The sequence below is a fragment of the Falco biarmicus genome, chromosome 11 (genome assembly GCF_023638135.1).
Source record: "Falco biarmicus isolate bFalBia1 chromosome 11, bFalBia1.pri, whole genome shotgun sequence".
NCBI lineage: Eukaryota > Metazoa > Chordata > Aves > Falconiformes > Falconidae > Falco > Falco biarmicus.
Window position 1 is genome coordinate 31,459,474 of NC_079298.1, and position 26,963 is coordinate 31,486,436.

The 26,963-nt window shown below is 41.8% G+C and overlaps 1 protein-coding gene and 1 long non-coding RNA gene across 3 annotated transcripts in view; one reads left to right on the plus strand and one right to left on the minus strand.

The window, feature by feature from the left end:
• The window catches only part of ABL2 (ABL proto-oncogene 2, non-receptor tyrosine kinase), a 49,956-nt gene that overhangs the window by 15,384 nt on the left and 7,609 nt on the right, over positions 1–26,963 (plus strand). Inside the window, exons 1-9 of one of the 2 annotated variants that reach the window (XM_056355923.1) lie at positions 10,539–14,376; positions 18,010–18,180; positions 18,945–19,240; positions 19,896–20,168; positions 20,944–21,028; positions 22,725–22,902; positions 23,543–23,727; positions 24,026–24,178; positions 25,664–25,753. In XM_056355923.1, the coding sequence (XP_056211898.1) occupies positions 14,271–14,376; positions 18,010–18,180; positions 18,945–19,240; positions 19,896–20,168; positions 20,944–21,028; positions 22,725–22,902; positions 23,543–23,727; positions 24,026–24,178; positions 25,664–25,753 (1,537 nt within the window). In that variant the 5' untranslated portion in view covers positions 10,539–14,270. Of the gene's footprint in view, positions 1–10,538; positions 14,377–18,009; positions 18,181–18,944; positions 19,241–19,895; positions 20,169–20,943; positions 21,029–22,724; positions 22,903–23,542; positions 23,728–24,025; positions 24,179–25,663; positions 25,754–26,963 lie in introns of those variants that run through there. The other variant, XM_056355922.1, reaches the window with a different exon arrangement.
• LOC130156914 (uncharacterized) lies at positions 19,250–26,959 on the minus strand. The gene is made up of 3 exons (XR_008824644.1): positions 26,486–26,959; positions 22,266–22,369; positions 19,250–19,573 (listed from the first exon to the last, which is right to left on the minus strand). It is a non-coding gene; the product is annotated as an uncharacterized LOC130156914 (long non-coding RNA).

Genomic DNA, 26,963 nt, shown 5'->3' on the forward strand with positions numbered 1-26,963 from the left:
GAGACCTCCACACCCAGACCTGAATATTTTTCCTCCCCAGTTTAAAGGAATGACCTGCATTTTATGTATTTGTCTTAGATTACAGCAGACACCTTCATGTATTAAGAACAAAGCCAAGACTGTCCATTTCCCCATAATTATATTGTACCTGTCATTATGTAGGAAGCCCTGCCCTTGCTTTAGAAGTCATTAGATTCCATATATTTTAATTGGGTGAGTCATTTAGTTTCAGTCCAGCTGCTAGAGCATGCATCTGTTGTGTCTAATGTAATTTCCCCCTAATGGGGCCAGCAGTAGCCATACCAGTAGCGTGAAGTCTGTTACAAATAAGCTGTCTACAATATTCACAGTGCGTAATTTCTAAAAGGTTCACTAGGAATTTTCAAATTAAGAATAGCTGCATTATTATTTTTTTTCTGTTATGGAGAGGGTTATAACTTGATCTAGGAAATACTTAATCTTGAAGTAAACTTTTAAAGGATACAGCCTGTTTATATCCTGGTTGTCTGAATTACAATATGATAAGGCTTAACTGATGAAAACGTGTCAAAAGAGAAGCTTGTCCCCACCACCACTGTGCTCCGTCTTTACCAGGACTGGTTCTTGTCTGACCCTGTGGTGAGCCAGTCCAGGGAGCTAAACCAACAGAAAACTCTGAAGTGCTGGTTTGGTTTCCCGACCCAGGTCGCTGCACAGCAGATGAACGCGGTGGGTACGAGCACATGGGAAGCAGCCAAGGAGGCAGCTGGGAGCAGGGGAAACAGCCACAGACCTGGCAGCAGCTGCTTGCTGGGTTCATTTAGCCACATGCTCAGTCTGCACCCTCAAGACCTTAGCGAAATATTTCAGTGGTTTTGTTTTTATGTCTGGGGAGGGCTTTGATGAATCTGGTTTAGGATTACTAAAAAAAAAATAATAATCTAATAGGTTATACACATACACTTTGCATTGTATTTCTTTAGCAAGGCTGCTATCTGAAATAAGACCCTGAAATTTGTTCTTTTAGAAATCTTTGAAATTCAGAAATGTGTTAACTCAGATATGCTTAAAGAGTCAAAGGCAGTTATCTCTTCATAAGAGGTTACTTCTCTAATTTTCTAAGAATAGGATCACCTCTTATCTGATTTAAGGGTGGGGATTTTGTAACCGTTATTTTACTTCAGTGGTCACAGAGTTCTTGGCATTAATGGCCATACGTGTATGTCTTGAATGAAAAGCTGATTATTACCCAGTGGCCATAACAGCAGCTCTTCATTGCAGTCCTTGCGTTGGTGAGACTGACAGCTAGAGGAAAAGGCTGGCTGTCCTTCAGGCTGCTGACCTAGGTGTGAACTTAGAGTTGGATAATCAAATGGATTATTTAACTGCTGTTTCTGCCAAAAGAGGCTCAGTTCTGTGAATAAATCTGTTAGTCTAGTTTCTCTAGTAATTAGGAATTAAGTTCTTACACTGGTAATTTGCTGCATTTTAGTTACACCCAATTCTCAATATACAAGTTTTTACTAAACAGTCACATTTGGCGTCACAAGAGAATATGACAACCTAGATTAGTCAGTCCTTTTGAGGGCTGATTCTGCTTGATGTATTTGATCATGATAATTTGATGTTTGCTATTACTCAGCTTTTCCGGCTTTAGAACCTGAGGTTTGACCCTGCATGTTTAGTTTACTCGTATTTTAGTGAAGGAAAAAACCCCCACAAAATTCATGCTTTTTGTAGGTCTGTGCTGGATATTCTCCAGGCTGTCATCTTCTGTATTTCAGTCACTGATTTGTGTGCTGTTCACCTTCATGGATTCACCTCCATTGGTCTCTGTGGGTGCTTCAGAGGTTTTCTTTTTGGGGGGGACACAGGCAATCTGCTGTTCATGATGAAAGCACGACCTTAAAGGGTGTTTGCCCCAGCATCTCTGCTGATGCTTCATGCAGGAGCTTCAGCATCCTTGCTGGAGGAGTTTAAATGTGCTGTGTGTTTCCAGGTTTCTGAATTTCAGCTCTTGCTTCAGTTTTTCAGGGACTAACCATCAGGCTTTATAAAAATTTAACATTGTTATGCTTGTATGGTTTATTTTAGATTGCAAGAGACTTAGATCTTGAAGCAGTAATGTGTCCATATAAACATCTTTCCTTGCCTCACTTCCCTCACTGTTTTTGACAGTTTTGGCATCTGCTCAGTTCTATAACCTATCCAGGATCTTGTTACTTCCAAGCAGCCCATGCAGCACACTTACATTGGCTTTAAGTAGCTTGAAAGCAATGGTAAGATTGTTTCTGGCAATGATGTAGATTGTGCAGGTAACATGTCATTAATTCTAAAGACCCTTCAAATACTTTCAAATATTCATTAGCTTCTGGTTCTGTAAAGTTCTTCTGAGCTGAAAGACCTATTTTAAACCAACATGGTGTAGCGCCTTTCAGTCTGAAGTTATTTGTAACTGCTTCTGGATGCTCTGTTGCTTGCAGAGTAGTAACTCTTCAGCTGAGGCATATGTTGTAGTTTACCACAAGGGTACTTTTTCAAAGAAATTTGAGAGTTAAAGTAACATGTCACAACAGCATGGAATTCCAATAGGGAAATGCCCTAAAAGGCATGGTTTAGTGGCATCTCAGGAAGCTGGCAGCAATTGACCATCTTGCAGTAGCGCTAAATAAGATGTCTCCATAAGGATGGGACAGAGAAGCCCTAGGCTGGAAGCAGTGTCTGCATGGTTTGGCAAGTGTATTTCTTTCCAACTACTGCACTGAGAGCTACAGTTATTTTGAAAACATTCAAGTACAGGATGGCCATAGGTAACTGCTGTAAATAGTATTAATGTAACTGGGAAATCTTCTGCCAAGCTACCAAAAGCCAGGGCTTCTTTAGTTTCCAGTACCTGGACAAAAGGCAGGAGACGGCATTCTGCCCCTTTGCTTTAAGAGGCTAAGCCAGAATGGAGTACAAGTTCACCATGCTTTTGGTTATTCGGGTATCTGATTGGGAGTAGATTTGTACTGTAAGAGGCTCAAGAGAGAATGATTTTGAGAGGAGCATTTGCAGGACTGCCTGTTGTCTTGGAATTTCCAACTTCAAGACAGCACCTGGTGTGTTGGCACAGCCCAGTAGTGAGCCCTGGTCCCAGAGAAAGCACTTAGTGTGGCTGGTTCTTGAAGGGATACAATATAGCCCTGTGTAATCCAAGCAGTCAGCTGTCCCCACAACCTATATAAGCCGGCAACAACTGGGAATGTTTTTCTGTGGAGTAGGAGGAAGAAGGAATGAGGTGGAACTCTGTCAATTTAGGAGAAAAAAAAAATTACCTTAATTTAACAGGATAAAGGGACCTTTCTTGGCCTTTCAAACTGGAAGACATGGGGACGCTGCAAGCAAGGTCCCTTCTGGGTGTCACAGTTAGGCTTCGGTTTCAATCTCAATTCAAAATTTCCATTTCATAAAACAACACTCCTGGACTCAGAAGCAGTTTCACATACCTCCCTCAAAGCAAGCTGTACGGCACAACTGGCAAAAATCTTGCCAAGAAACCGAGTGCAGCTAATGTTCTTTTGTCAGAGACCTTATTTTCTAGCTTAGGTTAAGTCATCTTGCACTTAATCTTCGTTAATTTCCCTATTCTTTGATTAATAGTGATAGTAGAGTACAGATACCATTCCTCCTGTGGCTGCAAGTATCCTGTACACCATATGAATGGATTGATTTCTCCAATTTGTGTGACCTAAGAACATATTTTTGCCTTGTTCACATGTTATGTATCAGTGATGACTCGTATCAACTTGAATGGCAGTTTTCTGTGCATTTCTACTTGTCAATGTTACCATTGCAGGCGTAAAAACTATCAGTGCCGCAGGAGGCAAGGTAATACTGAAGTGTCCTCCCAGTCTGTGGTGTGCTGTACTCCTTGTCTCTATAGAAAAATGTTACCATGCACAGTAAAATCCACAAAAGCTGATGATGTAGATGGATGCAATTTAGGAGCTAACCAGTACTTTACAGAGTGAGAGGAAACGAACTGCTGAGTGAGCTGCAATGTTAGACCTCCCACTGGGAATTTCCAGCCCTTTCCCTCTTCCTTCCTCCCTGAGAATATATATAGTAAATGGAGTAAATTAAGCATTGGGGGAGGTGGCACCCAAAGGCAGAAGCAGTAATAGAGGCTAGAGTAACCTTTGGTTAAAACCAGCTGACAATATATCGACCAACCTACTCTGAGCATCCCAGTCGTACCACCACAAATACTGGCAGCAGGAGAGATGTCTCAGACAGCTATGCCAGTATTAAGTGGGAGGAAGGCTCTTTAAATAACTGGTAGTGGGTTATTATTCCCTGACTGTCAACATTGTTTTACCCTCTGAACAGGAAAAAATTAGTTAAATAATTGTGTGGCAAGCAACTGACAATTTTTTTTTTCTTTTTCTAGTTGCTGGATCTGTTTTAGATGATAGCAGATACTTTGTCATTTTGTATTTCAATTCAAAAACCTATAAACAACAGATGAAAAATCAGAACAAGAGACGAATAGATTGGTTGGAACTGAGGGAGTAGCACTCTGTTGTATTTCATTCAGTTGCACACTGAAGTAGTCCAAAAGAACACTTGTCTATGTGTTGGTTTTGGAATATTTGCATTTTGAGAGGGCTAAAGGTGGCATTCGTCCCTTCCTCTCTCACTGTTAATTTTAGCTTGCTTTTAAGTTAGTGTGCATAATCCTGTCTTGAGAAGCCTGCCTGACTCTTACAATATAGCTTATGTTGTCTGTCTCTTCTTATGCCAGGTGAATAGATGGTTTTGTGGTACCAATTCAATAAAATAGGATTTCGTTTCATTAGGATTGCCTCAAAGCCCTTTACAATCCTGGATAAATCCATACAACTGTTTTCCTCTTCCATATTTCCCTAGCGCAAGGGGGGGAAATGTTTGAAGTGTTATTTTGAAGTGTTATAGAAAGACAAACTGTTAGTGTTCAGGTTAGCATTGTAAGTTGGCAACAGAGCTTGGCTCTGGTGGGGATTTGTCTTTTGATGAGTTATTAGGTGAGTCTGGAATTGCAGCTACCTCTTTTTATGATGTTTATTCATCTATAGATCAGAATCTGGCCTAATTTAAGGTTAATCTAAGCATTTTCCATGCGGTTTCTGGTTTTGAAATGGCAGTCTAACTTAGTCAAAAGATGTGGGCTAACATTTCTGGGGAATTAAGTCACTCATTTCCATGCTGTTGTACGTTGTTTGCTTTTCTTTACTGCTCTGAAAACAAATTAGTAGAAAAAACATTATCTATGGGATGTTTCTGCTCTGTTTGCATGCAGGCATATTCAGGTTTCCCATCTCCTGGAATATTTCTCCCTGGAGCCAATTACACCTTCTTTAACCAGTCTTCTAGTCCAGCAGTTTCCCTTGCAAAGTAATTTTTGTCTTTTTTTTTGTCAAGTGCGCCTCACCATAAGACAGCAGTATCTGATGATACTTAACCAGGTCATTCACTGTACTAAACACTGATTGTAGCATATAACTTGCTGGAACACATTATTGGTTTTTGTTTAGTGAAATGGTGCTAGAAGTGAAGCAGCTATCAAACAGGAATAAAGAAAATGTCTTTCACTCAACTTTCTAACTGTTCTTCAATTCAACTGTTTAATTAAAATCTGCTATGAGACTAGGACAAATGATGCAAAGAGGAAGAAAACAAATAGCAAGGTGGTAAAGTTGCTAATATTATTAAGTTATTAAAGACACTAGAGGCAAAAACTGACTGAAGAATTGGAGAAGGTTCCAGGCTGAAGAAGTGGTACAAGACTCAGTGTAACCACATGGAAGGTGGTACTTAGAGGAAAACGGTTCTAGCTTTGCATGTGAGGTATTTAGCTCAGAGCTGACTACTATAACAATAAAAATAAATCTTTAAGCTGGAATATGACTGTATCGTGACAACATTTAGAATGATAGTCCAGAAACCAGGGCATTGGGAATAGAAAAATAGATCGTTCTGTCACTGCACAAAGTTATGGTTTGAATGCTGCGTGTAATACTGATCTAGTTATCTGGAGAGGGGCAGGTATAGTAGAACTAGAAAAAACTCAAAAGGAGGACTGTTTAAAGGTGACCAAAGGCAACATCATCAGACTGCCTAAGACAAACTCTTTAGCCTGGTAGAAAGGTAGCTTAGGTAGAATAAGATAAAGGCCTATAAAAATCACAAGTGACAGGGAAAGCACCAACAGGTAGTGATTGTTCAGGGTTCATCACTGTAGAGACTGAAGATCATCAAACGAAACTAGCAGATGTGTTCAAAACAAGTAAGAGCCTTTATTCCACATTATTCCACGATGTGCAGTTGAGCTATTAACAACACTGCAGCAGGATACCGTTTGTGATGAGTGTAGTTTGCACTACTTCAGACAGTAACTGGACAAAATAGTGGAAGAAGCCTATCAGGAAGTTTAACTGCAACGCCAGCTCTGGCTCAGAAAGACCTTGAGCTGCAACATGTTGGAGGCTTGGAAAATATTCTGGAATAATATCATTATCCTTTCCCCAGGCAACTTCTATTGGCAATGGTGACAGCAGGATGCTGGGCTGTAAGTGACCCAGTACAGTGATGTTACATGCCTGAGGAATCCCAGTTGTCAGCTAGCTGACTTGCTTGTGACATTCTGAAGTGTTCTGCTGAGTTCAAGAGGCAGGACTTGTTTTTCCTATCATACTTCCCTTAAATGTTCTAGAGTTTTGATGTTTACAAGTAGTACTTGTACTTCCTAAAAAGAAAAACTTATCTCAATGCCTGACTTCATAGTAGATGCTACCACTTTAGTAGCAGGCATACATATAATGAATGTTTCTGTCTTAGCTGCATAAAATTCCTTCCATTGAATATATTGGCTAGTCTTACCTCCCTTCAATTAATTATTTTAAAAACACTGGGTTTCTTTTATTATTTTGTCCAAAAATATCAGATCTACTGAGTAATATCCATCACAAACCTACAGAATTACATAAGCATTTTCAATCCAGATCCATTTATTCATAATCTTTGTCTATTCATTTCTAGTTATCCTTGTTCAATAAAACTGGCTTTACTACGACACCAGCAAGTCAAACAGTGACTTTTTGTAGCTTTGATTACCTTTAGAATAGGAGTATTGAACTTTCTCAGTCTGACTGTAGTTTCTGTTCCTTCAAAGCTGTATTAATTCTGCCATAACCCGGAAAGGATTTTCCAAAATTGTTATTTCAGTGAGTACGTTCTCGTCTTAATACTGGCCTCAGACACACGAGGGCTTAGCACTGCTGTTAGATTTGTAAAAGCAAATGCAGTGACACAGCCTAAAACTGCAAAGCTGTCGGTGCTGGGCTAGGAATTCTCCTTCTGCCGTGGCCGGGATTCGTGTTACCCTGGTTATTTAGCAGCTGTTGGACACGGCGCTGGTGAATGGAGGCCCTTGTCTGCTCAGCCGAGCCAATGACAAGCGCCTGGCGTTTGCCAACGGGCAGCAGCACAGAACCAGTAGCTAAGTTTAGTGCAACGGACGTGTTTCTTGGACTTCATACGTGCATATTTACACTGCCCCCCCCCCCCCCCCCCCCCCAAGTGAATCAGCCTGCAGGTCTGAGAAGGAGCAAGAGAAGTTAAGACGCCGTCAGCCAGGGCTCAGGCAAATGCCAGACTCTGGGGATCTCCTGATAAGCATCCGTATTAAGAGTTTTCCCTGGTTCTGACATTAACAAAATGGCATACAATTTTTGGGCAAGTATTCATGCTAAAGCTTGGCTTTTCTTGGAGGAAAGGAAATGCTGGTTTATTTTCTAAGACAAATATATTTCAAAGGAGGCAAGATCACGAGAGTATTTTACTCAAACGAAGTAAATACCTTAAAAAGGAAACCCCTTCTTTGTTCAAGAGAAGAAAATGGCTGTGGACAATGCTTGAACAGCATATTGGTTGCTGACAAATGAGGTTGACAGTTTTGTGATTTATTTTTAGCTAGAGATTTTTTTTAAAAAAAAAAACAACCAGAAGTACTGTGTAGCTTTGGCAGTTGCTGCATATTCAGCGTGGGTGGATGGAACTGAGAAGTCGCATCTGTGCTAACAAGCATTTTGGGATTCCATTAAAAAATTAACTCATGTACTGGAAACTGAAGCTATATCAGCTCACCTGGGGAGCGCTGCCCTCCGAATATCCTCCAGAAGGTAAGCAGTGCTGCCTGTCCAAGGCACTTGTAAAAATAATTACTTGGGCCTCAAGATGTGACATCAACTCAAATTTGGGCGGTTAGATCGACGTTTTCTTTCACTCCCGAGATTACAAGTCAGTGAGGTAGTCTCTACCCTCTTCTTCCAAGTTTTACTTTTTAACTAGAAAGGCTAAAAATAAACTTCAAAAAGCCAGCTGAGGAACAGTTTAATGTGGTCATTGTTCGGGTGCCGAGTCTAAGGAGAGTACCTAACACTGGAAGACTTCCAATAAGATGTAACTATGTTACTTGGAGAGCAGTTTGGACATTTATGTCATATTAACTCAAAAGTCTGATAAGTTGGTGCTTTACATCTGCAAAATAAACCTCTTGCCAGCTAGACTTTGTTAATGTAGGTATTTCTGGCTTGCTTAGAGGTTAGTTGAGCCATGATTTTTCAAGTAGTCTTTTTGCAGAAGAGCTCTTACTTCAAATGTTTTTCTTAACACTGTGAGTAAATGACTATTAATTCGATTTGCTAAGAAGCAGATAGTATCTTGACTTTGATCTGGCCGGTATTAACAACTCATCAGAAATTCTGTTTGAGTGAAGCGTAATCCACATTAAGCAACTTTTCTCCCAAAGTGCCGATTAAAAAAAGTGCTAAATGACTTGCTGTAAGCTGTCATAATGTTTGGCCATCCCACCTTTCCTGGAGAAGGACTGGGTGACCTAATCCTCCTTACCCTTCACAGTAGAGAGGTTTACTGGAACTTACTATGACAGAGGAAGGATGTCAAATAGACTTTTGATCTACACGTATACAGTTTCCCAGTTACCTTTGAATTCCGGTTGTCCCTTCGTAGCACTCCTTTCCCCAAAACTGTCGTTGTGGGAATTGTTACTCTACTATAGGCAGGATTCAGAGGAACAAAGCCTACAACTTCATCACCTCGGCGCTCAATGGAAAGAGGTATGTAATATAGAACATCTGAAGTTGGTGGTCTCACTACTTGTTTCTAGATACCAGCAACTGCAAAGCTGAGTAGCTTCATAGGAGCTGAATAAAACCTCAGTAATTAAGGTAAACACTTTGATACAGTATTCAAGATTTTGCAAAGAAGTTACATTTGTAGCTTTTTGTTCTAAAATTCTTTTTGTATATAATTGTACCTGCCTTAGAATCTCTCATTTCAGGGAGTGTTTTTCTCTGTTGTGTTGTTGGGTTTTGGTTCCTCACCTAGAGGCCCATTCAAGTAGTCATACTGGTAACTTGAGTGACTACTGGCCCTTGCCGGTACCGGTGACAGGAAATGTCCATTGTACCTTTTAATAGCTTAGGCCCAGCTCTCCTGGGTTTACATGAGTCCCTCACCCTAAAGTGTTCTTTAAATGCATGTAAAACCAGCATCATTTTGCTAGCTGCATATATCCCAGAGCAACTTTCCTGCCAGAGTTCTATGAGGACACAGAATCTTAAAAGGTAGTGAGAGCCAGTCTATTGAGTTAGCAGCATTCGTACTGAAGATGCTCAATACTTAGTCTACTTTGAAATTCTCTCTTAAAACAGCAACACTACCGTATGCTTTGATAGAAGGTTTGGTCACTTACAGCCTAGACAGTTGTTGATCTATGAAGAGAATTGTGCTTCTTGGATTCAGAAAGGAATGAATGAAGGTTTTCACGTGAATACTTTGGAGCTTAAGCTTGATTTATTTTATACTGGATTCTGTGCCAAAAAGATACTTGTTTACCAGAAATTAGTTGATGAAAAAGGTAGGGAAGTGCTGCACTGGGTTGATACTGGGAGAAGTGGTATACGTGTGTGTCACTGACATCTGAGCAAAGGAATGAGCTGAGGGACGCCTCTCTTTGTCTGATATTATTAATAAAAATGGTGAGCCTAACTGGAACCAGTGAAACAGAAGGCAGGCGGTTCCTTCTGTCAACACTGGTTTGTGTGGGTTTTGTTTTTGTTTATTTTAAATCTTAACATAGCTAATCTCTTGTAATGTTCAGGTAGACAGACAATGTCTTGAATTCTTCATACATTGGTGTAACTAAATAGAGATCAATTTGTCTGCCTCATCCTACCAAGTAAAATTCAGTAACACAAAAAACCAAACCTTGTCTTCCCTTGGAATTTTGTTTCAGGCTAGCTAAAAAATCACGTCTTCTAGGTAAAGTCCCACCACTTTAACCATTAAATAAGTGCAGAGGAATATCATATGCAGCAGTTTGTCATGTTGCAAAATAAATCTGCTCCTAAGAGTTGAGGTGTACGGAGAGCTTTTAAGTTTCTCCATATATTTGTCTCTGATACCAAAGATCCCTTTTATTAACCTTTTCTATGTAAGATATATTTTGATAACTGAGGCAAGGCATTGCCACCAGCTTGGCTTGAAATGTTTCTTTTTATATGATGTGAGCTGTTCATGATGCAATTTTGTCACTGATTCTGAAGCCTCCTCCCATTCAGTCTGTCCCAGCATGGTACCATAAATAGAAACCTATTCCTTGCCCATCCCAAGTTCTTGGCTTGGAGCTGTATTTCTTGGCTTTATTCAGTGGGTTGTTTACACTGCTTAAACCTTGCACCACTCTGTGGGAGGCCCAAAGGCTAACTATGGATCTGTGCTCAGCTCAAGCAAACCACGTTATTAAGAGTCTGGTTGCTTGCAGGAGAGGAACACCTAGGAATGGCATTTAGTTAGGTTGCCTGCATTTTACCAGAGCTGTATGTGAGCTGTCTGTCCCATTTAAACTGGTGTTTTTCATGGCCACATGTGTGTCAGCAGAAAGACTAGGTGGTCCATTTAGGTAAGGGCTGAAGTCTGTTACAGGGTAAAGAAAGTTCATCGGTCTGCTTCTGTGCCACCACATTATTAGACAGCAGGAACTTGGCCTGTTCAGCATTGGTTTGCTTTTTAGTATGTAGTTTGCCTTGAGTATATTTGGTTAGTAGGAAACGCTGAGACTTGGCTTCAGAAACAAAGCTACTGTAGAACTTGATACTTTTCCAATCGTGTCAGCAAAATAGGAAACCCGCTTGCTGCTGTGTTATCAATTTTGTTTCCTTGTATTCATTAAGGCAGAAATCCTCCCACTAACAAGCTGGGTAAAGATCTTGAAGTCTAGTGATGTAAAGTGATACATGTTTTGAAGATGCAGTGGAAAATACCAATTGTACTAGCCGTCTTTAGTTACTTGATGGTCTACGTTCTATGCTTTTAAGTTGACCAGTACCTGTTCTTTGATAGTCTTAAAAGCAAGCATATAAAATGAGCCTGTGTGTAAAATAAGCATCATGGATATTTATATAGGTATTTAGTTTAAAAACTCAAAGTGAAAATAAAGATGTGGTACATGCAGGAATCCTGGTGGGCTTGTGTTCAAGTGTCCCTTTGTGGAAAAAGGACTGTAAGAAGCCAGGAGATAGAACACCGTGCGTGTGTATATACACACCCACCCCCATGCTTTTTGATGTAAAATGCTAAGATACCAGGTTGAGACTGTATGCAATAACCAGGATTTACCCACCCTATAACCCTTACTTTGTCCGTCTTCCTTCCATTGACAAACTAGTCACTTTGGCCTGCTCCAAGCAACACCAAGTCCTTTTCAGAGCTGTATTTCCATTTACACGTTCTTTTGTTTAAAAGACATCAACAGTTGGTTCAGAAATTCAGAGTACAGCAGATTTGTTAGAAGCTTTAGAAGCTCCCTGAACTATATATTTTTCAAAGTAGCATAGTCAGCAAGATTTCCTTTTATTCAACTTCTTCCCACTGCTGGAAGAACAGAGAAATGTTTCTAAGTGGATGATTTAAGTTGTACAGGAAGGGTACCCAACCACTCTCAGGAAACTGCTTTGAAGGACACCACAGGGAATAGTCTAAAGAGCTGGGAAGAGCTGCTGTGCCTGAAAGGTGGATTCTTCCACCGAGGAAGTTAAGTACACCAGAATTAAGATTTTATATTGTGCACTTACTGCGAAGGGAATAGGAACAGGATGCAGATGTGGTGGATGCAGATGTCAAGGTGACGGCCTACAGTACTACAAAATAACTATCTAGGAAAATCAGTTGTAAAAGAAATGATGCTCAGGTAGAAAGATGCCTGATTTTGTTCTGCCTGAGTGCATTTGACAGGACCTTCTGAACTGCTACACACTGTGCAGGGACACTCCATATCCTGCCCATGGAGGAATGCCTTCAGGAGGGTGGCTGGAAGGATGCAGCCAGAGAATTGCCCTGTTAGGGGAAACTTCCAGCTAGGGTATTACTCATCCACAATGCCAATGCTGGCTATGACTTGGTTCCCATCAGGAGCTCATTAACAGACCAGCCAGCCCTTAGGCTTTGCCTGAGGATACTCTTCTGACAGAGGCTAAAATTGATAGGGTCAGTAGATGTATTTGCAAGTTACGTTCTTAATCCAACCTTTCTGCTAATCCTTCTTTGTTCCAAATACCAATTACTCATCTGTTTTATTTTAGCTAAGAAGTAAATCTGTGATTTTAGCTAAGGTTATTAACTATTACAGCTAAGACTAATTTAGCCACAGATCCACATGTAGCTTGCCATTTCCTGGTACCATTTCAGCAGTGTGTTTGTCACAAAGTTCATCCACGTGTTTATGAGGCTGCATTGTTTTTCTCTACAAATTCTGCTTATTCTTTGTGTATTAATAGAAACATAAGGGTAGTACTAATACCAGTGTAGTTAGGAGTACTTGGAGCAAATAAGGGGAGAAAACAATAAACTGCAAGAGACAAAACCAAAGATGAAAATGGATAAAATAAACCCTAGGCATCTCAACCTGTAACTACTGGCTAGCATGCTGCAGGATTCACTCAGCTTGGTTTTGGAGAAGGAAGGAAAGAGGTCACCCACTTGTCAGAACTTTAGGAAGACAACAGTATGTAGGTATCCCAAGGTATTTTGTCTAGTTATTTTTTCCACATACATTAGGCGATGGTGGTAGAGGAAATAACTTATATCGCAGACCATACAGGGAAAAGCAACTCCTCACCACCACAAGCATACCCATAGTTACACAGTGTTTTTCCGCATCCACAAAATGCAAACATTTGGAATAAGGCAGGTTGCTCGTTTCTTACCTTTAGCCTGATCTGAGGCCTCATCACGTGGTGCAGCAGTCTTTCTTACAGAATGGTGGGTTATAGAAATGCCGCTTCTTTTGTACTTCTTCCTCCTTGGTGGGCTGCAGCAGCTCCTCTCCCCTTACAAAGGCCAAACCATTGACTTTCCTTTCCCTGCTCCCTTTTATACCCCTCTGCAGCAGCCCCCACCCACCCCCCAGGTGTGATACTGCCATGGTGATTGCTTGTTCTTTAACCCTTCCTTGTCCACGTGTTAGGAGGAGCTTGTCCTGCTAGAAACTATACAGCCTTTGCTAGACAGCTATGGCTTTTAAAGAACTCATCCTATAAATCTTGTGTTTTTTGAGAGATAATTTGATGATGCCCTTTTAGAGAGCTGTCCTGAGTCTTACTAAATCAGCAAATATGCAGCTCAGATTGGGAGTGCTGTATTGCCCTTGCTCTCTGTTTCTTTCTGAAATGCTCAAGAGAGTTTGCTTGCTCAGTGCTTGTACATCTTAGATGTATGTTTTCATTAACATCATCCTGTGCCGATTCATGTAAATAGTGGTCCCTCAATGGTATGTGGAGTAGAAAAATGAATCAATCTGAGCCGTCCCCTTAATGGGTGATCTGTTTTGTAATTTGTACAAAGGAATTTCTCCAAGGAAACTGTTTGCTTTCTTCCCAAACACTTTGTTGCCCAACTTTTAGCCGAACAAAACTCTGTCTTCATAGCTTATCTCAAATTTGTTTCAACTTGCAGTCCATTCCCCACATCCTCTGTTTAGCGTTCCCTGGGAAGCTCCACCCTCACTTCCAGCTAATAACCACGTTAACCCGCAGCTCGATTTCCACAGTTTCTCCTTCGCCCGCTGGCAGCACTTGGTTTTTCATTGGCGCCAGCCTTGTCAGCAGTGATCCTCTGCACGTTTGTGCTGGCAGTAGCAGTCCAGGACTTCTCGTGTCAAGCAGCCTCTTCTGCTTGCTGCAGAGCACAGCATGATTGTGGGGACGGTCCTCTTCCAGTCCAGCAGCTATGGCAAAGAGGGTAAGCTGCTCTGCTGCCTTGGTGAGGAAACTTCTGAGCCTGGCGTGAGTTTCACAGGTATGATGCTCAGGGATGTAATGCTGTGCTATCCCTTTCCTGTATTTCTCCAAGTGTTTCAGAAGGAAGGTATGGGACTGTTCAAGTCCTATCTTTGTCTTGTAGAATGGGACCAGCCATGGGCAGGACTGAGATTCCCTGCTTTTATCTGGGTTTGGGGATTATTGAAATGCTGCATCCTTATGAGCATTTACACAGTTAGCATTTCAGAAATAGAGACCTCTTCAGCACTTAACGTGACTCTAAAATTTAAGAGTTAGCGTGTACTACCTCCTGCTCTTGGACCAAAGAGGTTGGTAGTTGCAGTGTTGGCAGCACAGGGTGGGGGACAAAACACCCCTTACATGTTGGCTGAATAGGAAAAGCATTCGTATCCGGAGAGAAGCAAATTGTATTGTGGGAATAAAGAAAAGGAAGGAGATGGGTGAAGCATAACCTTCTCGCATGACTATGTATTACTCTTACTAAATGATGATGTAAGTTTTCCATTGTATAGGAAATGAAAGTGGTAATATGTGATTTATGGCTAGCCTTTAAAAGGAACTGATATGAAACAGAACTTCCCAGCTCATTTCCTCACTCTTGGTGCAGACAGAGCTTGCAGGCTATTCAGTTGGAGGGGTATCATTTGTGATATGCTTTGGGTTTCTTAGTTTCCTTAATAAGGCCTATGCGATTATCTTGTTTCCCTGACCTTCCATATCTTTACTTATTGGATGGTATAGATTGCACACCATATTGAGCAGCATAGGTTATTATGTAATAACAACCTGCAATAGGTACTCGTATGTCCTGGTAGATTTCCCGTAAATACATATTGGGTAAACTTCAGTTACTTAAGCATCCAAGCCACTCTAGAAATGAAAGTAGAGGAAGTTAGTGAGACATGAACTCTTAAAAGCTTTTGATTTTTAGGTGATGTGTTTTTTAGGTAAGCACTATAGCTAAGAGATTGAAGCTCCTCATCGGACATTAACTTCTGCTGGCTTTTTTGGTACATAAAGTGGGTGTTAAGAACATGCGCCAGCCTCCCCGGCGCTCCCAAGGAAGTGGTGGTAGTCCCACACCTGCTTTGAATCCTTGCTGGCAATCCAGGACAGCACCAGAAATGGTTTCATGTGGGCAGAGCTGCTCAGCACGTGGCAGCAGGTGGCATTTCTGCTGGTTTTGCCTTGGCTGAGGTGCCTGCTGCTGGGCTCCCCATGGGCAGGCTTAGCTGGTCATGGCATTTGCTGCAGCAGCTCTAAGCTAAGCTGATACTAGGCTGCTTCAGGCTTACCCATCCAGTGCGTGGTTAAATGCTTCACTGTGCTGTCTGTTAAGTCAGGGTTGAGTGCTCAGTTCATGAGCTTTTCTGGCTTGAGAAAGAGACTTGAAGTATGCTTTGATTTAGAACAAATGCATGTAATTTTGTAATGCATGTAATTACAGCAGACATGTAATTGAAAATAAGCAAGTTATTTAAACACCATTAACACATTTTGGAGCTGAAAGTTTGAATGTTTTTTGGAAATGCTGCCTACTTTTGCGTTTGCTCCTCAGCAGAGATGCGTTAAGTCAGATTCCTTCTACAGCACATTTGCTGAGTGACTTTGCTTAAGGCACTGAAACACTCTCTAACGCAAGTCACTGTAGGAGTATAAAGAATGTATTATTTAATTAAAGATGTATTTTTACTCCATAAAGATAGATGGATTTAGGAACCCGTGTTATTTCCTTTTGCTTAAAAACTGGACATGCATATGCACACACTCAGCCCTAAAAAATTAGAGTGGGATGTGGGCAGCCATGCTGTAATGTAGGTAGCAGAGCAGGCATTGGGATTTCCTCTCTTTTCCATGATAGCATCCAGTCTGATGGGTTAGTATATTGTAAAACTAGTTGCAGTTGATAGTTAGGAACAAGTTAGGAACAAGAACCATGTGTCAATATTGCATCTGCAGACAATGAAGTCGAAGAAGTGACATTTTGGTAGCTTACTTTCTAGTCACTTCTGTTCTTGCCAGGAGAACCTTGATAGAGAGCAGCTTTGGCAAGGCTTGGGAGGTAGGTTATATTAAGTAATTGCAAGATGCAAGCAGTGTAACTGAGTAAGTACCAGAAATGCAGTCAAAAGCCACTTAGCTAACGTGTTTAAAAACAAAACAGAACAAACCTCAAGTATTTACTTTCTCATGTACTACAATAGGGTCAAAAAATTGCATATAGATGCTGGGAAACCCCTTACAATATCATTTTCCAGGCTTGAGCTCCGTCCTGTGACACAGATTTGGCATATGTTTGCCTGTAACTTGGCACGGGCCTCTTCCTGTTTTGTGTCTCACTGACTTCCCAGTTTTCCCGTCCTGTATTGCGTTTGAGCTCTTTGTTCTCTTTTAAAGTGCCTTATAGACTAGCTCACGAATGTTGATCTCATGGGAGCGTGGGGAAGGAGTAGTCAGACACGTGTTCTCTGGCAGTGGTCTGCTTAAAAACATCCTGAGCCTGACTCTCAGTCCCTCAGAAATGGGCCAAAGCAATGATTGTAAAGCAAAGAAATCCTCAGTTTTTTTAAGGAGGACTTTTTATATGTAATACACTTAATGAAATCTCTTTTACAATGTACGTTTCCATAAGTAAGTTCAGCAAGAGAATTCAGTAATATATATTGGGACGGGAACGTAATGTCAGTTGTGCCATCAGAGAAAATATTTATATTTTTACACCTTCTTTTTTTTTGCTTCCTTGAGCAGCCCAAATGTATGAAGCCACATCATTGCTCTTTCTCTTGTCTTAATATTGAAATTTATTCTGCTACATGTTCCTGGAAAACCTCTCTTCACTACAGTTCTTTCCAAAACCCTGTTTATTTAGATTGTTTTTCATCATCAGAGGAACTGTAGGGACTTTCTTCTTTTGTCTATAAAACAAGTCTGATTCCTCCCCCCCACTCCCTTGTACTATCAAGATTGCATCAGTTGTCCTTTGAAACAGCAAAATAGAACTGGCGGGGTATTCAGAAACACTGCTGCTAAATACCTAGCATCGCCCTTACTACTTTCTGTCCCTGTCAGTTTTCCACCTCTTATTTACACAGTCTTGTATGTATTACAAACACCGTAATTCTTGCTAATACTGAATCGGTTACTGTCCCAACCTATGGATCTCATTTGTGTCATAATTTGGTCTGGTTTACCTGTATTTGTAATGTCAGTTTCAGATCCAGGCTACCTACTTCAAACACAGAAACAGTAAAGACATGAAACAGCGTTGAAAGGTTTCCTTCACTACTTCACATAGTCAAAAAAAGCGCTTTTAATTTCTCACCCATTTCTTATCTGTGAATGCTTAAATACTTTCAGAGAGAGGTGTATATAAATAGAAGTATATCTAATAAAATAAATATAAAAGGTGTATACATAGCTTGCTGCTTGATATATAGGTAGTTAATCACCTTCTCCAGCCCGTTAGAAGTAACCTATAGAATGAAGAGGCAGCACGGTGGGGATTGAGAACCACTGATCTAAGATGTGTAGCTGTGGTGTTCCCCCTCCATAAAGAGCACATTATGCAGCAGGAGCTTTGCTGTGCTGTATGCTGGGTTTTGGTGTATTGACAATCATACACAAATTTACTTTTCTGCTCTTTCTTCAGAGGCCCTGCACCGCCCCTATGGTTGTGATGTTGAACCCCAGGCACTGAATGAAGCCATCAGATGGAGCTCCAAGGAGAACCTGCTTGGAGCCACTGAGAGCGATCCCAATCTCTTTGTTGCACTTTACGATTTTGTAGCAAGCGGTGACAACACGCTCAGCATCACCAAAGGTAAGGCTGCAAATCGCAGAGCAGCTACTAGGTTGAAAACTTAGCAACAGAAAATAGGAAGCAGAATCCTTCCCCGGATAGGAATAGGAGTGCAATTAGAGAAAGTTATTCTCTGAACTGATGATTTTAAGCAGACGGCCTGTGTCTCACTTGTGCTGGAGGGCCACCTGCCGGGCAGTTCTCCTAGTACGGAGACAGGCTTGTGTGACACTGCTGAACAGTCCAGCCCAGCTACGCTTGTTCCTGTTCTAGGCTGCCCAAATCACTGGTCCTGCAAGACACCTATTTTGGGGAGGGCCAGAGGAAACACGTTACATTATGGATGATAACAGAATTCAGCACTTTCAACTGGAGCAAAACTAAGAATTAAGAATTGCAGAGTGATTTTTTTCTATTTCTGTTCAGTACATACATCAGAACGGCCTGCGGCAGAACTGTTTTAAATCACATGCCATTTCAGGCTTCAAGAAGGAGACAAACCTCATCCCTCCAAGAAAAAAGAAGTCTTTCTAGTCTAAAAAGCTGGATTACGGGAAGCTTTTTGAGTTCATCACTCACACTGCAATAAATTAGGGAACAGTACCGTAGGTATTCTGTCTGAAACTTTACTTTGTACTTTATATATAGCAGTTTAGTTACAAGACCACTGCTGCAGACTTTTATCGTTAAGCTACAAACCCATGCTTAGTTGTGATGAGTTTGTCCCTCAAAGAAACCCAACAGATTGCACTGTGCTTATTTTGTTTTTTTCTTTCTGGTCATAGGTGAGAAGTTGCGAGTCCTGGGTTACAACCAGAATGGTGAATGGAGTGAGGTACGTTCGAAGAATGGGCAGGGCTGGGTACCGAGCAACTACATCACACCAGTGAACAGCCTAGAAAAGCATTCATGGTACCATGGGCCAGTGTCACGCAGTGCAGCGGAGTATCTGTTGAGCAGCCTCATCAATGGCAGCTTCCTGGTTCGTGAAAGCGAGAGCAGCCCAGGGCAGCTATCCATCTCGCTCAGGTACGAAGGACGTGTTTACCACTACAGGATCAATACCACCTCAGATGGAAAGGTAAGGATCTTGGCACAATGCTGTGGGAGAGGAAATAAAGATAGTAATTAGGAGCTGGTACAGAATCTCAAGTTGCAGGCTGTTAAGGGAGGGGTGTGTATGAGAGAAAATGGATCCACTGGCTGGTTAATATAAAAAAAAAAAAAAGAGAGCGAGAACATGTATGCCAAGAGTTTGGTGGTAACTCACCAAACACCTCTTTGGAAGAAGTACAGACAGTACTTACCCTGGCTGAAAGCAGCTAGGGAGCAAAGCAGCTGTGGTTTGATGTGGTGAGGTCTTTCCATTGGTTCACTTGGAACGCGCAGAGCTTGGTAAGTCACCATTTTTAACCTTGATGAAATTGCAATACATTGCATTGAGAGATGCAGAAACAGGCCTAGCGCTTGGCCACAAGAATTCCAGTTTCTAGTCCTGTGAAGTACAAGGCAGGAGGCAGTACTGCTCTCAAGAGATAGCTTACATGTAGCTGCCTTCTGCAGGTAAAAATATCCCACATTTGCCCAGCAAGATGAGAACAAATACTCTAAGATCTGGTTGTTTGTTGGGTGTTTTTTTAAAGATGTTAGAATGTTTTTACTGAACCTGTTTTCCAGTGTTAGTGAAAGCTTCCAGCTGCCTTCATTTAAGTAGATTCCTGGTTCTTTTTTAACAGGTATATGTGACAGCAGAAAGCCGTTTCAGCACTCTAGCAGAACTGGTGCACCATCACTCAACAGTAGCAGATGGACTTGTGACAACTCTGCATTACCCAGCACCCAAGTGCAATAAGCCCACTGTCTATGGAGTGTCCCCCATCCACGACAAGTGGGAGATGGAGCGGACCGATATCACCATGAAGCACAAACTTGGGGGAGGGCAGTATGGCGAGGTGTATGTTGGTGTCTGGAAGAAATACAATCTCACAGTTGCTGTGAAAACATTAAAGGTGAGTTTTCAGATTATTAGGCACTGTTCATTCAGTCACCATTTACAACAAGGGTAAGGGAACTGTAATGTTCTCAGTTATACCACCTAATGATAGAAATATCAGAAAGTGGAGTGTGCTATCTGAAAAAAAAAAAAAAAAAAAAAAAGTAGCTTTGCAGAACAAAATGAGCTTATGAAGCTTGTTTCTAAGCCACATGCACCGGTGCAATTTCTAACTTTGGCCCAGCACACACCTGCATGTCCAAGTCAGATCTGTAGAAATGGTTACCAAGTCTGCTTCCCTTCCCTCAGAAGAGCTGTGGAATCTTTCAGAAGTCAAAGGTGTTGGAAATATCTTCTACAACCTCTCCTCTATTCCTGGAAAAATTCAGCTTCCTGAAAAATTTCAAACCTTTTTGTTTGTTTCAACGGCTACAATTCTGTGTCCTCTCTGAGTAAGGAAGCTTTCAAGCCTAATTTTAATACAAGGCAGGGAAACTAAGAAGCAGATAGTCCTGAGTGTCTTCCTCTCACCAGCCACAACTGCTTTGGTAGCCACAACAGCTACCAGACGAGAAAGCCTAGAACTCCCTGGGTGCTGCAGGTCTGTCACTTAGCCATGCTGCAGGCCAGTCAGGCAGCTTCTCAGGGCTGTTGTATTTTGCTTTGGTAAAAGCCAAACTGGCAGAATGGAGACAAGGTTACCATTATTTCTATTCAGCTAGGATATGTGGTGTTAAGCAGACCTCGGTCATGAATATAAATTTTCCCTTCTTTTGTCTCTGTTTATCTAGGAAGATACCATGGAGGTGGAAGAGTTCTTGAAAGAAGCTGCTGTGATGAAGGAGATCAAGCACCCAAATCTAGTGCAGTTGTTAGGTTAGTGAAATACCTTGCTCTTTCTGTCTTGAGTTTCCACCAAAATGAAATCTGTCTTGTTCAAAAGCAGTGGCAGATTTTCTGTATTTATTTAACTTTTTGAATCAGGTTGGTTATGGGGCGGTATTTCTGACAGCTTACTCCTTTATGTCATATTGGAGCTGAGAGACACTAATTTTAAATAAAACATCAAATATAGTCACTTACATCAGCAGACAGCTTTGCTGTTGAGGCATGACTATGCATTATATAAAAGTGTGCAATATCAGCCTCCTGTTAGTTTGTACCCTTGGCCTTAGACGTACTCCAGGGTTCAGTTACCAGGGTCACATTACTTTTCTGTGTTAAATCGGATTTACAGAATTTTCTGTGACTTATTTTTCTGTTAGAACAGAACAAAGCTACAAGAAAATTCAAAGCGAAAGAAAAAAATTATATTGGAAGCACAACAAATACCATTCTTTATACTTCTCAGATCAGAGACATTTCTAGAAAAAGCTCCACTGAATAGAAAAATTAGTCTATAATGAAGCAGAACACAACCAGATCGCTGCTGCTATAAGGGACCCTTGGTATCACCAAATAAGTACATGAGAATAAGGCAACAGAGATGCAAGTCAGATCAAACAACACGTGACTGGAAGAAATCTGCAGGCTTTACAGGTTGGCTGTGCCCTGTTTGTCTCACTGGCGAACGCATGATATGCTGATCGCTATTAAATAGTCTGCATAGCAGTTAATTCTACGAGTACAAAGATTCTTAAGGAGACACCCTAAACCTTTACTAGTGTTTAATTGCCTCTGGACTTGCTGCTTTCAGGAGCAAAGCTGTCAAGCCAAGCCTAGGATAAAAGGAGAAATGTGAAGAATGTGAAGGCTTTTAAGAATGGCAACTATTCTGTACCCATTTAAAAAAAGGGCACAGATGAAGTGTCTGCCCAGCCCAGTCTGGTTCCAGGTGTAGAGACTAAAAGATTTCTCATCAGAGAGATGCATTTTTGCTCTTTCTGATGCACAGCGTAGTTACGTTTTACTGCTGTATGTGCGTAATGGTATGAGCAGGCATTCAGCAGTGCTGCAGTGGGAGTTCACAGAGATTTGACGTGAGTATCCCGTTGCCCTCCTCCTCCGCTAATACATGCTTTGTACATAATTGCAATGACTGTAGCGAGTAGTCATCTGAGGAATGTGTGAGACTGCTTCGTTAGGAGCAGGTCCCACCATGCTGATCACTTACCCTGCTAGCACACATAGGAGTGCTTCACATTGCTCTGTAGTGACATTTCACTCTGGAGATCTTGCCAGTTGACAGGTACCTGCTTCCAGTTGGCCACTCTTTAGCTTTACGAAGGAAGAGAGGGAAAGAAAAGTAAATCGTATGTTTCAAAATAGCTCCTGTTTCATTCTGTAACCCTCTAAAGAAAAGAACTGCTCCTTCACATTTATTGTACCGGAACAGTGGTGCTTTGATGGACGTGTTTCTCTCTGTCCATAAAGTGGATGGACAGATAAATAGACAGAAGCACTGAGTTTTAAGTTGGGCTGCATTGGTCTGAATCTTGTAGAGGGAAGTCTTCACTTTTCAGAGAAACACTCACCAGTAGAAAACTTGACAAATGGTTATTAAATCAGGAATAGTTGTAAGCTAGGGAAGAAATGGAAGCTTTGTTCACACGCTCCCTCCTCTCACTGCTAGGTGTATGTACCCTGGAGCCCCCCTTTTACATTGTGACAGAATACATGCCGTATGGGAACCTGCTAGATTATTTACGGGAATGCAACCGGGAAGAAGTGAGTGCTGTTGTGCTACTCTACATGGCTACTCAGATCTCCTCTGCCATGGAGTACCTGGAGAAGAAGAACTTCATTCACAGGTGGGCGAAGTCACATTGAGCTGGTACAGTTTCAGGTTGCAATGAACAGGGCACCAGCATGGTGGCCCAGGAATTCCTCCTTTTGGGGAGGTTTCTTCCAGAGTTAGGTTTCACTCTGGCTTATCCATTGGCTGTTTTGGTTTCAATACTGTCTTGCAGTACCTTCTCCCCATGACTTTTATAGAAGACTGACAATCCGACGCACAACTGTTCTGACAGCTGTGAAAGTTGGTGCTGTCCTGTTCTGAGGTATCCCCTATGTGCAGGACATTGTCAACCCCAAGTCCTATTTTAATCCAGTCAGATAAAGTCAGGCCATAATGCTGTTAACAGCATGTGATGAGCTGCTGATCTCATCCTGTTCTCGGGAAACATAAACTGTGCGTCGTAACAGCTGTCATTGCTGGAAATTTAATAGAGTTTAAAGAATGAACACTAACCCTGATTCACCTTATTGCTCCTAAGAACAAGCAACTCAGTTGCTGACACTGTTCAGAGCAAAGCTCACATTGCCTTTACTGATGTATAAAGGGAGCGCTTCCCAGTTCAGAAGAGAGGGACAGGCTGTGCAACCACAAGACTGTATTCAAAAGCCCTGCTCTTGCTCCAGTAATGGAGTGTGCTTTTTTCTTTTGTACAGAGACCTGGCAGCACGGAACTGCTTAGTTGGAGAAAATCACGTGGTGAAGGTGGCTGACTTTGGCTTAAGTCGACTCATGACTGGAGATACCTACACAGCTCATGCTGGAGCCAAGTTCCCAATCAAATGGACAGCTCCTGAGAGCCTGGCCTATAACACCTTTTCAATCAAATCAGATGTATGGGGTAAGAAAACTCCACTTCCATGTTCTTTTTTCTTTTTTCATTTTGTTTTTCTTTGCCAGCCTAGACAGTAACTTGCTTTCTGGCCTGGGCAGAAACGTGGGGATGAGATGGCCACATGCCAGGCCACAACTTCATTAATCAATAGCATTTTTATCATGTAATGTCTTCACCTAGACTGGCCTGAAATATCTGCAAGAAAACGAGGCTACCACAAGCTGCAATAAAGGCCCCAATGTAATGAGCAACACAAAAGGAGGGCAGATTTATGACCAGGAATTTTGTTTTCCTCCTTTTGCAGCCTTTGGGGTGCTGTTATGGGAAATTGCTACCTATGGGATGTCACCATACCCAGGCATTGACCTCTCTCAGGTGTATGATCTGCTGGAAAAGGGCTATCGGATGGAACAACCGGAGGGGTGCCCTCCAAAGGTTTACGAACTGATGAGGGCATGTGAGTATCTTCTTCCAGTTTGGGGGACAAAGCATGGGAGGGGTGGGAGAAATCTGTAGTTAACTCTGGAGTCTTTGCTTCTTACGTGCCGTTCCATTTGCTAACGTGGAAAAGGCCCTGTCACCTGAGACGTACCTGGTTACTGACGCACAATGATCTCTAGGGAACAAGAATTCACTCTCATTGTAGCAAATCGTACTGGTGTTTTGTCAGTAGGACTCTTTACTATGGAATCACCAAATTAGAAGGAAATTTAGTTCCCTGCAAATACAGCATCTGTGCAGGAGAACGTAGTTGATGAGATTGCACAAAACAAATCCTCCAAGCACGCCATGAAAAGCTCCCTCATGCTCCATAACGAATTGAAAATTTACTAATAAAAGGCCAAAAGATACAGTTTGCTAACAGAAGAGAGCAACAATGTTTAAGAGCACTGTGAATCTCCTTCAGTCCAGCAAGAGCAGGGAATACACAGGGCAAAATGCTGAAGATCCCAGGGAGCAAACTAGGCCATGCTGTTTAAGTAAGGCAAGCAGCTCTGAGCAGAGACCCTGTCAGTGTGACCAGGGTGGGAAGAGAGTCCTTGGCGCTAACTCAGGCAGTCTGTGTGGCCCTCAAGGTTAAACCATGACAAGGTACAAGACAGACAAACCAGGGCTTAAGAGACCATTCAACCTGACTCCAGCAATGCCTGATCCCCAACATGTCAAAGAAAGTCAGGGCAAATTTCAGTTATGGAACAAAGAAGCTGGGTAATGATGAAGGATATTGCTTTAGAAAACTTTCAGGAAGCTGATAAAAGCCCAAAAGCAGGGAATTCATATGATACTAACGCAACCCAAAATGAGCAGAAGACCAGGCACTTTCCAGACGCTATGGTAATATCGGCAGATAGTGCTTCCAGCATACATTCCCCTAGTGCAGATGTCTAACTACAGAAATTACACTTTTTGTGATGATACCCTTCTAAACTTTCCAAGATCCAACTTAGATCAACGCACTCTCTTGTACCTTCCCCCACAGGGGTGCATACATTCTCCTTTTGGAAGGCTCTGCCTGAATTTCAGTATTAGGAGCACGTGAGCAGAATGTTGCCTGGAGCTTTGCACACACAGTTATGTGTGACTGGGCTAGATGTGTTCAGTCCAGACTGAACCAGCCAGGGTAGCAAACGTGGAATTCTCCTTTGCCCAAAAAATTCAGAAGGAGGGACAGAGAGATCAGACAAACCTGTGGAGTTGACAGCTGGGATTTTCAGAATTGATTCCTTCCTCTCAAAATCTGTTTGTTAGGATATGGCAGAGTGACTGACTGCTGCTATGAGTTACTATCTGTGAATGAATCTAAAGCCTGTTTAATAGTAGGAGATCAGAGTCTGACTACAGTTGAGAAAGCGTAGGTATTTTCTGTCTCCTTGGACAAAATAAAAATTTATCTCCTGCCTGTTTCAGGCACTGCGACTTATCCTGCTTTCTCACATTGCAGGCTGGAAGTGGAACCCACCAGACCGACCTTCCTTTGCCGAGACCCACCAGGCTTTTGAAACCATGTTCCACGACTCGAGCATCTCAGAGGGTGAGACCCTGTTGCTTTCTGAAACAGTACTGGAGGTTATCCCCTGGCGTGCTGTGTCTTACGCACAGGCCCTTAAGTCTTGCCTGCTAGCAGTGGAGGTTGTGATGAAGCTTCATCTCTTACTTAATTTCTTAAACATAAGTGGGTAGATATGTTCTCTTACTTGCTGCACAAATACTGAATAACCTTTAGACATATATCAGCGCAGGGGACAGTACGGTTTCATTTGAGCGCTAAGGTGCCAAAGACTTAATTGAAAAAATACGAACTCCTCTGTTAGAGGCAGACTGAAGAGTATGGAACAGTGAGTGATGCTGAGAGAAAGATATATGCATATCACAGTCCCTTGCTGACTGAAGCAATTAGGTCATGAAATATTATTCTACCAGCCTTCACTTTTACAAAGCGCCTTAATCTCTGGATTTTCTACTTAGCTACTTCTAGGAGTGAATCCGTGCAACTCAGCTCTCAAATATAATTGGCTAGGAGGTAAATACTGGTGAGAAGTGTGATACTAGACAGCAGACAAGCAGAAGTGTCTGTGTATCTTCTACGTTTTAATATTAAATATGAAGCTGATCCATCCACTTCCCTACTACGGAAAAAACACACCAGGTCGAATTCTATCAGGGAGGATCTAGAATAGGCACAGCAAGTGGCCCACACAAATGCCACCCTGGGTGTGACCAGGAGGTTACAGGGTTTTTCCCATTTTTTTTCCCAATCACATACCTTGTGTTGATGTTGGGAAGGAAACGTGCACTCTTCATCTCTGACAGGGATGTGCAGTGCTTTTCCTTAAGCGAAGCAGCTTAAATCCAGATCCAGAGAGGACACAACTTTGAGGGGATCCCAGGAGCATCAACTGGAGGCACCTTAATTAAAAACAGGGGCAAATGCTTTCAGGGCTGGCTTTAGCTCTTGAGCAACCCTCAAGCCTGCAGAGAGCTAGATTCATACTAGACCTCTTGTACAGATCCTACCACTGGGGTTTTTTTGCTGAATTATGAAGATGTAAATGAGTTTGAAAGCATTATGATAAACAACTGACCCTGAATACCTCTAGACTTGAGCAAAAACTAAATCTGTAAGTGTGTATTTCTCGGTCGCGTATCTCTTCTTGCCAGTCTGCGTTTGTAGTAAAGACCAAGATTTTCTTTTCTTCTGCTGGTCTCTGTTCTAACTATTCCGTTTTTGGTTGTTTTGTTTG